At 41.1% G+C, this 14,843-nt stretch overlaps 1 protein-coding gene across 1 annotated transcript in view; it reads right to left on the bottom strand.

Annotated features, from left to right (window-relative positions):
• Nucleotides 1-14,843, bottom strand: part of grin2ca (glutamate receptor, ionotropic, N-methyl D-aspartate 2Ca) — a 76,119-nt gene that overhangs the window by 11,501 nt on the left and 49,775 nt on the right. The window contains exons 5-8 of the mRNA XM_034895071.1: nt 11,773-11,984; nt 3,232-3,400; nt 1,686-1,839; nt 685-810 (exon numbers count right to left, since the gene is read on the bottom strand). Coding sequence (XP_034750962.1) covers nt 685-810; nt 1,686-1,839; nt 3,232-3,400; nt 11,773-11,984 — 661 coding nt within the window. The remainder of the gene's footprint in view (nt 1-684; nt 811-1,685; nt 1,840-3,231; nt 3,401-11,772; nt 11,985-14,843) is intronic.

Raw genomic sequence — 14,843 nt, 5'->3', positions numbered from 1 at the left:
GAAAAAAAGGGTTGAGGACATCGTGGGAAACCTGGAGATTCAGCTGCAAAGCAAAGCAGACAATTTCAAACTTTTTTCCTTGGCTTCTTGGCAAAATGGGACTTAAATGGAACAAACTGGAATGTGTTACAACCGATGGTTGTCCAAATCTGACAGGAAAAAATGCACTTTTGAAGCAGATGCAAGATAAAGTGACTGAAGTGAACTCAGAACTGTAATTGGTGTTTTTGCATTGTAATATACATCAGCAGGTGTTGTGTAAGTTAGTGCTAAAATGTTCCACGTTATAGATATTGTAACTAAAAAAGTTAACTTCATCAGACAAGAGCCTCCAAAAATCTCCAAATGACTGGCATTGTTCTGCTTTCGCCGCCTACCTGATCAATGGAGAAGTTAATGTAATGTTGCTATGAGACGCTATTGGGTGTGGTAGTATCAGAGTAGTTTTTAAATGACAAGTACAAGTAAATTCGCACAGCGTTGGACCAATACCAAATACTGGCAATGGTATCGGTTCATTCCTAAATAGGAACGCATCATTTTCTATGTATGTCATGTTTTAAGTTCCACTTAAAAACCCAACAGGAAAGAACTACTGTTTATTAAGCAGCCGTATGTTCTCTATCCTGTTGTGGTTGTGAAGAGAGGATCAGCAGATGAATGAGAGAGGGAGGCCACACTCACCTTTGGCACTGACCAAGCTGCGGTTGTACCCAACTGGACTGCAGTATTCAAAGACAAAGACTGTGATGGCCACGACAGTCAGACACATGACGAACATCATCACCCAAACCGCCGGACTGTATGGTTCTAAGGTGAGAGGACACAGGAACACAGTCAGGCGAAAGGAAGAGCTCACTTAGATTGGAACTTCATCTGTAGGTAGCAATGAAGAAAACTGGGACAAAGTATTCTACTACTATACTATGTTTATGTCATGACAGCATTACAGACTGCTGAATTCCATCCCATGAATAAAAAAGCCTATAACACGGATTTGTTATATTATATGTTATATAATTACCAAATTATTTTTTGTCAGGGACATTCTGAGTGGCCAAAGAAACCAGTGTAAAAGCCAAGAATGCTCATCTGTTGACCCTAGCTTTGAATTAACATACACATTACCCTAAACATTTAATAAAATATAATATATATATAATAATGTAAAAAAGTTCAAATGAATGTCACATTGTGAATCAAACGCTACAGGGTAAATGATTGGGTGAATGATGAGGTTGATGGCTAAATTATGCACATTTTTTAAGCAAAGGCAGTAACATCCACATCACTACCAGGATTTTCTGCAGCACCGTCTAAGCAAGACACTCCTGGCGCCTTAACTATGTCGCAAAAAAACCAACTATATGAACGATGTCCGCCGTGTCACTCTACACGCGACAGGGCTCGATACTGTATACGTTTTTTTCTAGAACCAGGGGAAGAGAAATTTACTGGCCACAATGGACAAGTTAATGCTGTGTTACTTCACGTTATGTGCAATTCATGACTAGGGTTGGGTAAAAAACGTTGGTAATACCGAGAATGGTGCCAAATTTCGGTACCCGAGAGCGCATATGCGTGAGCATATCTGACGTCTCTGCATCTTGACAGAGACTTGAACAAGTTTTCTGCGGGAAACCCTGCATATGTCTTCATTACTTCAGGGAAGAGGAATCACTCACCTAAAAAGGCAGATGGTGAGACAGTCCCGTTACTTCTGGCCACCATCACACTGATCCCAGTTTCCACAAATGGCACAGAGAAGTCAATAATCTCAGATCGCTCTTCGTTTATGGTCAGCGAGCCGATGGCCATGTCTGCCCGCTTGTAGAACACCTGTGGCGGGAGGGAAGTCAATAGAGATATTTTTTAAGATGAAAGTACAAATGCAAAGTGGATGTTTGTCTGGCGTTATCATAAAGCGGACCCTTTGTAGCAACTCCCGACATCACACTGGACCAACTGCTGACCTTTGAGTTAAATCTATCAGTGAAGTCAACACACTCTGTCCCTGGCGGTGATATACTGTCTGGTTCTTCTAGCAGCCAGATGGACACAACTCATAAGCCTTTTTTTCAGCCTTTATTCATCTCTAATGCATTATAAGGTATTTTAAGCATATAGCAGAATGCCTATTACATAAGGTGTCTGCTGACAAAATATTACAAGCGGGAAGGGGTATTAATCACTGCAGGCTAAAGGTCAGTGTGGCTCTGGCTTAATAGTAAGCAATGCTATTTTTGCTAATGTTTGAACCTCTCTACAGTTCAAAAGCCCCTGTGACTTCTTTCATAGCCTTCTCTGCCGTACCATGCTGTTTATCATACTGATGGAGAGCTGGTAGATTTACAGTCCAGACACTCCGCCTCATGCAAGCCATTAGCTCTGCAGTGGAGGTCGATGCCTCATTGAGCACAATAGCCTTCCTGTTTTTGAAAAAGGGGAAAAAAGGCCAACTAATATTGTATCCTTCGAACTCTTTAAGAGGAGGGCTGGCCAGAGGACCCTGGCTGTTGAGATTATTCACAAGGACACCTACTCCTCCTCTTTGTACAACAGTCCCTCCCTCACCCACCAGAGTCACCTTGGTACCTCAATAATGCACTCATTAATCTTGACTTCAAATTGCTTTTCCTGTTTACTGAAGCAAAGAAAGGGTCTCGTCTGAAGCTATCCCTCTGATTTTGCTGTTATCTGTCGTTGGCACACAGGTTGAGCTACTGATGATTAGTTCCTGATTTTAAATGTACTACTACAATAGGTCAATCAGTGGGTTTAACTCTGATCACATACAAAAGTAGTAAACAACAATTCAATCAATGTTAAGTAAGAGTATTTTTTCTCAACCTGTTTCTCCATGCATTTAAGTGATCAATGTGAAGAAACTTCTTTGAAATTGGTCCAGTACTGAGCTATAACGCTGTAACCGGCAGCCCCAAACAGGGCTGCACTGTGATCCTGTAGGAAAATGTGCATCCTCAATCTTTGTCACCTGTTTGATTTGTTTTTTTACCACTGACATGCTTAAATTTTTATGAGACATGTCTGACAACATTATGGAAAGAATCCCTACAGAGATGGACCTTTTTGTAAAAGAGTAAAATCCTTTTTGTTAAATCAGAAACGGCTCAAAATGTTTCACTCCTGCAACAACAGAGAAATAACCTCATTCATCATTTCGGTGATGTCACTATAGTCATTGTACAGTTAGCTGTTGGTACTTCTCACCTCTCCGATCATCCCATTCCAAATGCCTCGGACCAGCTTGCCGTGCTTGCCGTTGGTGACCAGGTAGAGATCGTAGGAAAACTTTATGGTGCGGGACAACTTTTTCAGGATGTCTATGCAGAAGCCTTTACAGCATAGTTTAGTGTATGGCTCAGTGTGACCTACAATACTAAAGAGAGAGGGACAGAAAGAGGGTGGATATTCTGATTATCACAAACGACAACATTTGGGAGAAGTTTATTCTTCAAGGTTTCATTTGAAGGTCAGTGTCTTTCCTGCTGAACTAATTTCTTCACATTATAGGTTTCTGTTCATTTAGACTGCTCAGTTTTCATTGTTACTGACGATGCTATTAAACTCTTTTATCAATTGAAAGGACATTACAAGTTATTATCGCCAATACGTTTGTAGAATTATTGGAAATACCATTATAATCAAGGCCTATATTTGAAATGGAAAAAATACTGTACTGTGAAATATTCAGCAATATTTAGATATGTAGGGTTGAAATTTGCAGAAAAGACAAAATTATAACTGTCCTTTAAGTTTAGTTTAGACACGCGCCGCTATTTTACAAAACATGCATCTTCCTGCAATGTTCTGTGTGTGTGTGTGTGTGTGTGTGTGTGTGTGTGTGTACATATATAGTTGGCCGTAATGTTCTATATTCATAACTGATAATTTTTTCAGTTAAGATAACATTGTACACACTAATGTGATGATGCGGTAAACTAACAGATCTAAATCTCTTTATTTGGAATCATTTTTAATAGTAGTGCTGATACAATACCCCAGTTTTTGGCATATACAGAACAATACTTTTTACAATACTAGGTGAGAAAACCAGCTCTGATGTCAGGAAATTGGTGGGGTGTGTGTGTGTGTGTGGGGGGGGGGGGTTGCATGAGGGCAGTTGGGGCTACTCCACAGGCTGGTGCATTATGTCGCGGCCCCAACAGATGGACGGACAGCTGGGCGGACCAAAACAAATTCGACATAAATGAATCACAAACAAACAGTGGCAGACTGAAGTGAAAGTCATTGCTGGATTGTTTGGACTGTATGATGGCAACCTGGCCATAGCCACCAGTCTCAAAACGTAACTTGAAGGAAGTTAAGACTTCAATATGCCAAATAAAAGGCTCAGTGCAAACATACAGTTCATTTCTTCAGTTATTACTTAACTGTAACTTTGTATTGAGTAGACCTTGTTTATTATAAACCAGGGGTGAGCCGTTTGACAATACTCACCAGGGTCAATGTAAACTTAGCATCATTTTCAGAATTTGTGTGTCTGGAGGGTTACAGGGGTGTAATTTTTGTAAATAAAGACACCTTTAACTGTTGCTCTCTTTTTTGCCAGTTAGTTATGCTGCCGAGTTCATCAATCATGACGTGCCTGCTGCTCTTTCTGTGTAATTAAATCTATAATTGAAAGGGTCATGTTCAAAATAATAGCAGTGTTGTGTTTAACTAGTGAGGTGATTGACTCTGTGAAGAAACGTGTCAATTATGGCCCATTTTTAAGGAAAAAAGGAAGCAAATGTTGTCCATGCTGGTTATAGTGCATTTCACACTGAAATACTCAGAACAATGGGTTGTTTCAGACATTGCTCTGAGGAATATGGGACTTTGAGTAAAAAGTTGACTGGGGAGAGGAAATATATAAAGAAGTGCAGACAACGATGGGCTGCTCAGCCAAAATGATTTCAATTGCCTTGAAATGGCATCCCAAACAATGTGGGAAAAAATGGCCAGCTACCATTCGAATGGATCGAAGAACAGTCAAAACGGCATAGGCTCAACCAGTGATCAGCTCCAGGAAAATCAAAGAAGACTGAAAGTTACTGTGAGTACTGTTACGATCAGAAGAAGGCGATGTGAAGCAAAAAGCTGTCCGCTAGAAGCCCCAATAAGGCCCATTGCTGAAAAGAAACCATGTACTGAATAGGTTGAAATTTGCCAAAGGACACATTGACTTGCCAAAGTTGAAATGGCGCAACATTCTGTGGCCTGATGCAAAATTGTTCTTTTTGGGTCTAGGGGCCGCAGACGACCCCCATGCACTGAATTAAACACTGTTTCTGAGGCAAAAACCCAGAAATGCACAGGAATTGTGGAATGTAATTCAATCGCCCTGGGCTGGAATACCTGTTCACAGGTACTAGAAGTTGGTCGACTCCATGCAACACAGATGTGAAGCAGTTCTCAGAAATAATGTTTATGCAACTAAATATTAGTACAGAGATTAAAAGTAAACCCTTTTCAGTTTCTACAGTAAATGTTTGAGTTTGTAAAGAAACATATAAATACTGCTACTTTTTTGAACAGCCTAATCATGTTCTTCAATTTCTATAAAGCTAGAACACAAACTATTATTCTGAACACAACTGTAACTACTGTAGTATCAGTAGCCTCTTCTTGTATTGTGCCATGCAGAAAATACCACATTTTTAATTTCAAACTAGTGGTACAGCATAAAAAACAGTGTCGAGAGAGTGAAGTTGCCGAGCCTTTTGTTAATCTACAGTACTGCTGCAAGTCTCTTATTACAGTATTGTTATTAAAATGCTACACGTTGCACCTTATGAGTATTTCAGTTTAGACTTGCCTGTTTTTCTTCACGTTTCCCTCTCTGCCTAACACAATCAGTTCGACCCAGAACTTTGATGTGGGATGGACTACAGTATACTAAACCATTTTTCGATGTGCCTGTACAGTAACTACCACATGCCAAGCTGCCTAACTGACCCTGAAAAAAAGACAACAGGCCTGCTTCCATACAGAGCACGCAGCAGAAGAAGAACAGACAGTTTCAGACTCAGCATACCAAGTAAAAGAGGCTGACGTAAGGGTTGAAATCAATTCCCCTTACTTATTAGCAGGATTACCAGGAAAGTGGGGATGAAAATGTCCTTCAGTTTCATCAGTGATCTGAGTCACGAAAAGGACAGGAAGTCTAGTCTAGTGCTTTGTAAGAAATACTGTACGGTGCTCTGTTTAAAAGAGAAAGTTGTCTTTCTTCAAGCAAAAACATTCACTTTTGTAGTTATATGATGATTTTAAATTCATAGCATTTTTTAGAAACTATTTTCCTCACTATTTATAAGCTACTGGTAATTGCCAGATTTAGAGCCTTCACTATAATGAACAGCAACACTTATTTCTGTTTGGCTGGTTTTACGACACTGGACTTGGTTTTACGATACCATATTGTTATTGGCAATCGTTCCATGAGTGGGGGTGGGGTGGGTCAGTTGTTTCACTGGAGTCAGTAGGTGGGCACCCTCCTTCCTTGGTGTTCTGTTGAAAGGCCTACGGCACCTCCAGAGGGCTGAACAACTTCTTCTTTCTTGTCGGCCAGTTGCTGCTTTGCTCGGCAGCTTCTGTCAGTGACTTGATGGCCTGTCGTAGGGGTCCGTCCTTGGACTCCCATCCCTTTCAGCGGCCTCGTGGTCGACATGGCCGCGAAACCTCTGCAGCTGACCTCCACTGGGAGCAACCGTGTTCTCCAGCCGTATTGTCCTGCTTCAGTTGCTTGGTCAGAGCACTTCAGCTTTTTGCGTTTGTACGCTTCACAGACTGCATCCTCCCATGGCACTGTCAGCTCTGCTGTAGGATGAGCAGGGCCTTTTCCGAGATAGACTAATGTGAAGGCCAAATATTGCTAAGTTCTTAGGTCATGTTAATTAATAGGGCTGAGACTATACATTTTTGGATCTCAACATCAGAGTTGAAGACAGATTTTAACAAATTAAGCGACATTTGAGGTATTAAATTCAGAGATTGGAAATCTGCAGTGATCTTACAATTATATTTTAAGTTTTTTTGTGTTCTTTGTGTGACAATATTCAAAGACAAAGATCTAAATGACATTTGAAAAGGTTGGAATCTGACATGGTGGCAGGTTTTGTCCACATGTTTCTACTCTGTGAGCAATTAGTGATTCATTAACACGAATAATCTGTGTTTGTAGTAAAATCAATTGTAGTAAAAAACGAAACCAGGCTGCTGCACTTAGAAGAGCCCATTGTGTAGTGAGTCTGAGCTTTTCCATAAATGAAGGCAATACTTGTGTGGGTAATGTATTTCTAGAACTAGACGTATCAGAGTGGCTGTCTCTCCTTCAGCCTGGCAGGATGATTTTAGACAAACCACCAAGAGGTTATTGTCCACCATTAAACCTTTATGTGCTTTCAGGGAAACCAAAACAGACACACCTCTATAGCGCATTAGGTGGGCAGTGTGAGGTCATGCGGCAGCGAACTAGCGAGCCATAGGCGCAATGCAGAGAGCACTAATGACATGTCACCCCTAACCTCCTCCAGACGTCCAGTCTAATTGACTCTGCACCCACACATCAGAACCAGGAGGCAATGAGACGAACAGGCGCAGCGGCGAGCAGGCAGAGCCGAGTCACAACAAACTGAAACAAAAGAACGCTTTAGAGGAAAATGAGTCTGCCGCAGCAGACCTCAAGTAAACACAGAGGTCCCAAGGTTCCCTGTCTCACCAGCTGCCAGGGTTCATGGCTGAGCTTTAAGTCGGCTGCCAGCTGCATTAAAAAGGGTCTTTGGGAATTGCTATAAATGTGTGCGTGAGGTCATTTATTTAAAGTGGGAAGTTGTAGAAGCTGCTTTATTGTTGGCGTCAGGCATCGGTAGGTTAAATGCCCACCTCTTAAATTGTGAGGCTGCACTACGTGATATTAGATGTAAAAAATGTTAGCCTAAATCAAATTAGATGCTGCTAAGTAGAACGCTCACTCCATTCAAGCATCTGTGATGCTGCATATTTGCCAAATTTGAGGGATCCCAAAATGAGTTTGAGGGGCTTTTAGATAAAAAAAAAACGAAACAACATTGTGTTTATTCTGACATTGAAATTAATTGTGTTGAAGAAAAGAAAAAAGTAGTTTTTGTTGCGATAGCAATTTATGTTTCTTGATTACAGTAATGTTAACGGGCGCAACGAGCTGATGAGTCTGATCTCCGGTTACATTTGTCCACTGCTGGGTGACGTAGGGTTGCTTTTCTCCAAAAGTTTAACCAGACATACGTTTTTTGCTGCAGGCTTTCAAAACAAATAGAAAGACCTGAGTTTTTGCTGGACTGTCGGATGCGTGTCTACAGTGTTTGTGAATGAATCCTCAGCCAGCCAGTACCTCACTAGAGCGTTAGCGTCATGAACGGTTATTTGATGTATACCTTTATCAAATCGCCTGATAACGACACCAGGCCGCTACAGTATAACCATATGGACGTACATCTACAAACATCAGACTGCTTGCTTGCAGCTCAACTATTCTCTGTTCCTGGCTGAGATGGACGACAGCGCTGCATAAATTATCCAGAAGCCAGGGGCTTAATACAGACAAAACAACACAGTAAATTTCAGCCTTCATACACGTTAAAAAAAAAAAATTCAAACCCTAAAAATGAGTACCGAATACCTACCGATCAAATGAATATTTAAATATTGAAATATTCTGATCCAGCCCTAAACTTCGCATATAGGGTCTGACCAAGGAACCCCAGACAACCTGGGTCCCAAGGCCTGTACCCGGTAGGCCTGTTGTGTAAACAGTTCATAATGAAGCAGCCAGCTAAAAGCTTTGGGAACAGCTGCACTTACAGCAGCGGTCTGAACGCTGTGAGTGTATGATGACATTATCTTCCCAGGTCAATACCACCCGTCACTAGGGCATTTCCTCTGAATTAATCTCTGCCACTGTTTTGAGGTAGAAGAGTCTGCCTGCAGTATTAAAGCGGTGAGGAATTGAGCTTGAGATTTATCCTGCTGGAGAACATATATAAGTCAGAGGGAAGAGCTTGTGATAACTGCTTTGGGCTGCTTTAGCCAAGTCTGAGCCGGGCCCTGTTGGCTGTTTGTCAGGCCTCTCTCAGAAGAAAGGTGACCCTGCAGCGAGGATTAGGGAACACAATTTTCAACCTGGATTCTAAACCGAGGCTGACTGATAAACAGGCTGATTACCGGCCCATGAGTCGATTGATGAGTATTGTATAACCAGTAGATCCAACTAGACTAGCCTATAATATTGAGACAATGGATGGTTTTGTTATAAATTTTGATTTATATGGCGGACTTAGTTTTATTGAATAGTTGGAAGAGGGTGACAAGTGAATCATAGGATGAAACAACATTTTTACAACACTCTGGAGATCACATCAGCTGTTTGGATCACATCAGCTGTTTAGATCACATTAGCTGGAAATCATCTCTGTTGAAGATTTCTTTATTTTGAGAGGGAATTGCCCCACAATATGACTACAGTTGAACTATAACTTTTATTTAGTTGGTAACCGTTGTTGTATAATTGGAATATTACACTCAAGGGTTTGACGTCATATTATTGGCACTTCAGTGATGCTTGCGTCTTAGCCACGTCCCTGTCGTGCCAATAATGACGTTAAATAGAAACCCTCGAGAGTAGTATTGCTTAAACAAGAAATTGCAGTTCAGAAATACCAAAGATGTTTGATGTAATGTGGAAACATTGTCGCCATTTCATAATTTATCTACCAGAGAGCATTGAAAAGTTTATTTTTAAACTGTAAATTGGGCCTCTTACTTTTAAAAATCATGAATGATAAAATTTAAGGGATCCTTGTGAAACAATTATCAAGAAGAATTATAATAATTTCTTGGTTGGTTAGGTCACTTATCCAGGAAAAATGTGTTGAAATAAAACTTGTCATATGCGTGGATTTGCTAATTTGCTCTGTTTAATATCATTGTAAAATGCATATCTTTGGACTGTTGGCTGGACAAAATTAGCAATTTGAAGATGTCTCTTTGAGGATGGGCAGATTTTAATTGGCAGATTTTCCTGTCTCTTTACAGACAAATTAACTTAATCACAAACAATCCACGGCTTCACTTGCAGTCCGAGTCTTACTATGCACAGAAATCTATCTTCAGTTTGACCGTTGAAAGCGTAGAGAAGCGTCCACCTCTTAACCCTTCATTGTAACGTTCATCGGTCAGTGTTTCTCCTTTAGCTCACTAAAGTGCCCATTGCTTCATTGGACTTCTTATTGACTTTATCTGCTTCTGCCTTGGATTTTTTTTCCAGCTTTGGTAAAATATGCCATTGTCTGATAATGGGGGGGGCATGCTTCTTATGTTGGCTGGATGATTGGTAAGCATGAGCGAGAAAGCACTACATTCTTCATAACACTGAAGGGACGTGATACTCATCTTGCGTTCCACTCATCTTGTTAACACAATTGTCAGTAATGGATAATGGCCAGCACTTCTCTCCCCCACTAATGAACACCAATATCAGTCTCTAGGTGTTCAGGATTGATGACATGGGTTTATCGTCCCCTCTAATTGATATCCCACCATGCAGCACATATATTTCCCTGATTGGGTCACAGGGTGGTCGTTGGGAAATTACACTCTAGCCAAGCAGCCTAATGAGTATTTCACCTCATTGAGTGATAAGAAGTCATGGCTGGGCTAATGGCAGGGGAAGAGCCTCTTAATCTCATAGCTAAGGGCGCTCCTAAGTTGGATACAAAATCAATTACGATGGGCATGTTAACATGTTGGAGTGCATGTGGGACTGTACAGTGAAATAAAGTTGGTTTGCGTAAGATGTTTTTTTAACTTAAGAAACAGTTTAGGAAAATTCAATGTTTTGATAATACTGATGCAGTAAAAGACAAAATCATTTTATAATGTTCTACAGTATATCCTTTTAGCACAAGATATGTTTTTATCTTTGCTACATGACATCGAAGGACATGTTCAAGCTGACTTGTATTTTGTATACATATCTTCCACTTTACATAACTCTGGGATCTTATTAGAATTTCTATCGATCTGCACACATTTTTTGCCAATCAAGTAGAGGGTTTGCTTTTAGACCTAATTTTAGTACTGAGTTAATAAAATTTCTGGATTTTCTTTCCCTCTCGGGACAAAAAAGATCTGATGATAAGAGATGTTTCATTGAAACTTTTTATTAGCGGTGTAAAAAAAAACTCAGGTAGCAGCTTCTCATTTTTGCAAGTGCCAACTATTGCTTTCACCAGTGAAATATGAAATTAGAAAACATGTCCGTACTCGGCCAAGGATCTTTTGTGGGGTCAAATCACCACTCTAACATCACACTACTACTCGGCTAGGCTGATAGTGTGACAAGCCTTCCTTACATCACATCTTGCTGCGTCACATTATTGGAATCATACACACATGTCCCATCCGTCAAATAAGCCTATTACCCTGATCATTTTGAACCTGGACGCCCATTATTCAAAGCAAGTGTCTCATACAAAATAATGAAAGGAACAAGGCTACAGCTGTTTATTTTGATATACACCATAACCTAATCACATTTGATAGATAATACAAAATAATTCAAGTGGATTCAGCCGGTTTGAGAAAAAGCTATCAACCAACCCCTAGGTTTCGGTGAGCTGAACCTTTTAAGTTCTGAGTTTGTATGTGCTCTTCTTGGCTGTTATGTTGGAATGGGACTATTCAGTGTTGTGGAGTGGCGCCATCACTTACGCCTCCGTCCTGTTGGACTGTCGTCTGCAGGGTACAGTGTTGCTGACGCATGTACCAGTCACAGGGTCTACTGCCTCCACAATGACGAAGGGCCTCTCTTCCAGGGTGGCCACCGTCAGATGCCTGTAATCTGACACCGGCTCCATGTAGGAGCCATACCGTGGCCACACGGGGTATCTCATTTGCAGGATTCCCATCTCGTAGGTCCCCACCTGAAGGAGTCAAGAGAGTAGTGGTGAATCAATGCGAGCTAGAAAAGAAATGAGAAATCTCTGTACCAAACTCCAGATGCTTCCCATATATCTCTGATGAAACTAGTGAGGTCTATCTCAACCTCCAATCTTAATACAACCGTCTCCAATTCTCTTACTGTATACATTGTTATCGCACGTCGTTGTGTGATTTGTACATCTGGACCTGGTGCAGGGAGAATGATTTTACTTCGTAGACAGTTTAAAGGAAATTGATTTTTGGGTCACCGGGGACTTAGAGTGCAATTACACATTGAATGCAACAAAAGCAATTTCTACCCTCTTTTACTTTAATATATTATTGGTTAGCTAATTTTAATTGGATGTTGTGGGACAATCAGCGTTCAAGCATGCTGAATACATAATCAAGATTTTTTTATATCAAACATTTACTTGAAAAAGCTGTGACCTGTTTCTGACCACGTCGGTATTTGGCTCCCCTGACTCTCACTGTTTGAGTCAAGTTGGGAAATGACGTGAAAGACTTGGACCCCAATTAACCAAAACACCAAAACTTATTCCAACAATCGTTAACTTTATGCTGAAGCAGATGGTGCTGTTAAATGCTGCTTTGGCCTCCATAATTCAACAAATGAATAAACAGAATTTTACATTTGTCGGAATTTGACCAGAGTAATGAGAAGCAGCTGCCGTGGCTTTGTAACATGTTTCAGTGTTACATAGGATGATCAGACAGACGTGAGTTATCAACAAAACTCTCAACGGGTTCTGATGTTGTATCATTTAATATAATAATGATCACTTTAATGCCTTTGATTCAAAACATTGAATTGCATGCTTTTGAAAAGGCTTGACACTGTCATTAGTAAAGGCTGAATTGATTTTACCAAGATTAATTATCTATAAAAAAGGATTCAGGGATTTTCATTTACAAGGCTGTAATTAACACAAATAATCCACAACTATGAATAACAAATTTTAGTTATTCATTTAACTGTGGCAATGAAACAAAACAAACTGTATATGTGGAGGTTTGTATTTGTACATATTTGTTGCAGTTTCCAGTCCCAGAGGCACACCAGCATTCGTTTTCAACTCAAACTCAAGCTGTGGTGTTTTGGTTTGCCTGTGATTAGTTTTTATACTTTTACTTTTAGTTTTCAGCTTTACTTTTCGTAAACGTCATGAAAGACTAGCATAAGCAGACCCTGAAGTTTTTTTACCACTAGCCACAGTGGCGGTTGGATTTAAAAATCGACTTGCAACAGTAGCGGGTGCATTTAAAAGTCCACCAGCCACAGTAGCGGGTGGATTTAAAAGTCCACCAGCCACAATCACTTTTTACCAGCCATATTTTTTTGCCTCACAATGGTGAATAACATGAATTGTTGTGTCTCTGTGAGAACACATATTCATACGGTTTGAAAAAGTGCTTGTTGGACTTTAACTTATCATTGCATCTACAATAATGTAGCTGTCCTTAATTTAGGTCATCCTGTATCATCTGCATCCATGTGTGATTGGTAGCGCTGCACAATTAATCGAATTTTAATCACAATCACGATTTTGACTTCCCACGGTTAAATTTGCGTGAATTGGCAATGTAAATGTAAATGTGCTGTATTTATATAGCGCTTTTCCAGTCTTAACAACTGCTCAAAGCGCTTTTACATCTACAGGAAACATTCACCATTCACACACATTTATACACTGTGGCCGGGTGCTGCTCATCAACCTGCTCATCACACACATTCACACTCCGATGCGCAGCACCGGAGGCAACTCGGGGTTCAGTGTCTTGCCCAAGGACACTTTGACAATGACTGCAGGGGCGGGGATCAAACCACCAACCTTCAGATCGGCAGGCAACCGCTCTACCACTGAGCCACAGCCGCCCCGCAATGATTTCTTTTTTTCATAGAACGCTGAGTTTTTTTGCATAGCGCTTCTACCGCTCCGTAAACTCCTGTATGATCACGAGCCAGTGAGAGTTGTTCCCTCCACCGCGCAGCTTACTTTCTAGATGGATACAGTCACAGAGGACAGAGTAACGGGAGGAAAACTCAACAGATAGCAGTCTGTTATATATCGGTCTCAAGGTTTACCAGTTTACCAGTAAACGCAACATTTTGTCCCGTCTGTTGTTTTTCAGACAACAGCAGTGATCAGTGCTAGTCGGTGCTAGTAGCGTCTGTTAGCTGTTAGCTCCTCTAGGACGCACCGGTGCTAATGTCCTTGCATCCGCTGCAATGCTGTTTATATGGATATGGTTTAATTTTGCGTTACATGACCCATTTCTTCTGTAAAGCCGTGCCTGTGTTGTCTCTCTCCTCTACTCTCTCTCCTCTTACTCTCCGCCCGCCACACAGCGGCCGCAGGTCCCCACTCCTGACATTTGTCTACAGTTAAAAAAAATTATTAACACAGATGTTTATTGTTAAGTATGAGGGGCAAACCTGTATTTGTACCAGTGTTGCCGCGGGTAACTGCTATCGCGGCGGCCACGGCAAAGAACACAGAAGAAGTTATTGAATGCGACTATCTTCAGTTGGTAGAGTAACGGAGGCCAGAGATGTGACCTGGGCCAGAGATGTGACCCATGGCCAAATATCATAGTTCATAAAAATGCAGCGCAGTGACGATGCAGACATTTCATACACACAACGTGTGTCTCCGCCATTCAACCCGTGCTGGACCCGTTCATAATGAGTTGGCCGTCTCTCTGTGAGTAGCGTCCATCACACCCTCTTGCAGTTATAAAGAGCCTATGTGACAATAAAACTTCCATCCATCCATCCATCTTCGACCGCTTATCCGGTATCGGGTCGCGGGGGCAGCAGCTCCAGCAGGGGACCCCAA

This window comes from Etheostoma cragini, chromosome 15 (genome assembly GCF_013103735.1).
Source record: "Etheostoma cragini isolate CJK2018 chromosome 15, CSU_Ecrag_1.0, whole genome shotgun sequence".
In the NCBI taxonomy this organism is placed as follows: Eukaryota; Metazoa; Chordata; class Actinopteri; order Perciformes; family Percidae; genus Etheostoma; species Etheostoma cragini.
This window is presented reverse-complemented; position numbering and strand designations above follow the sequence as displayed.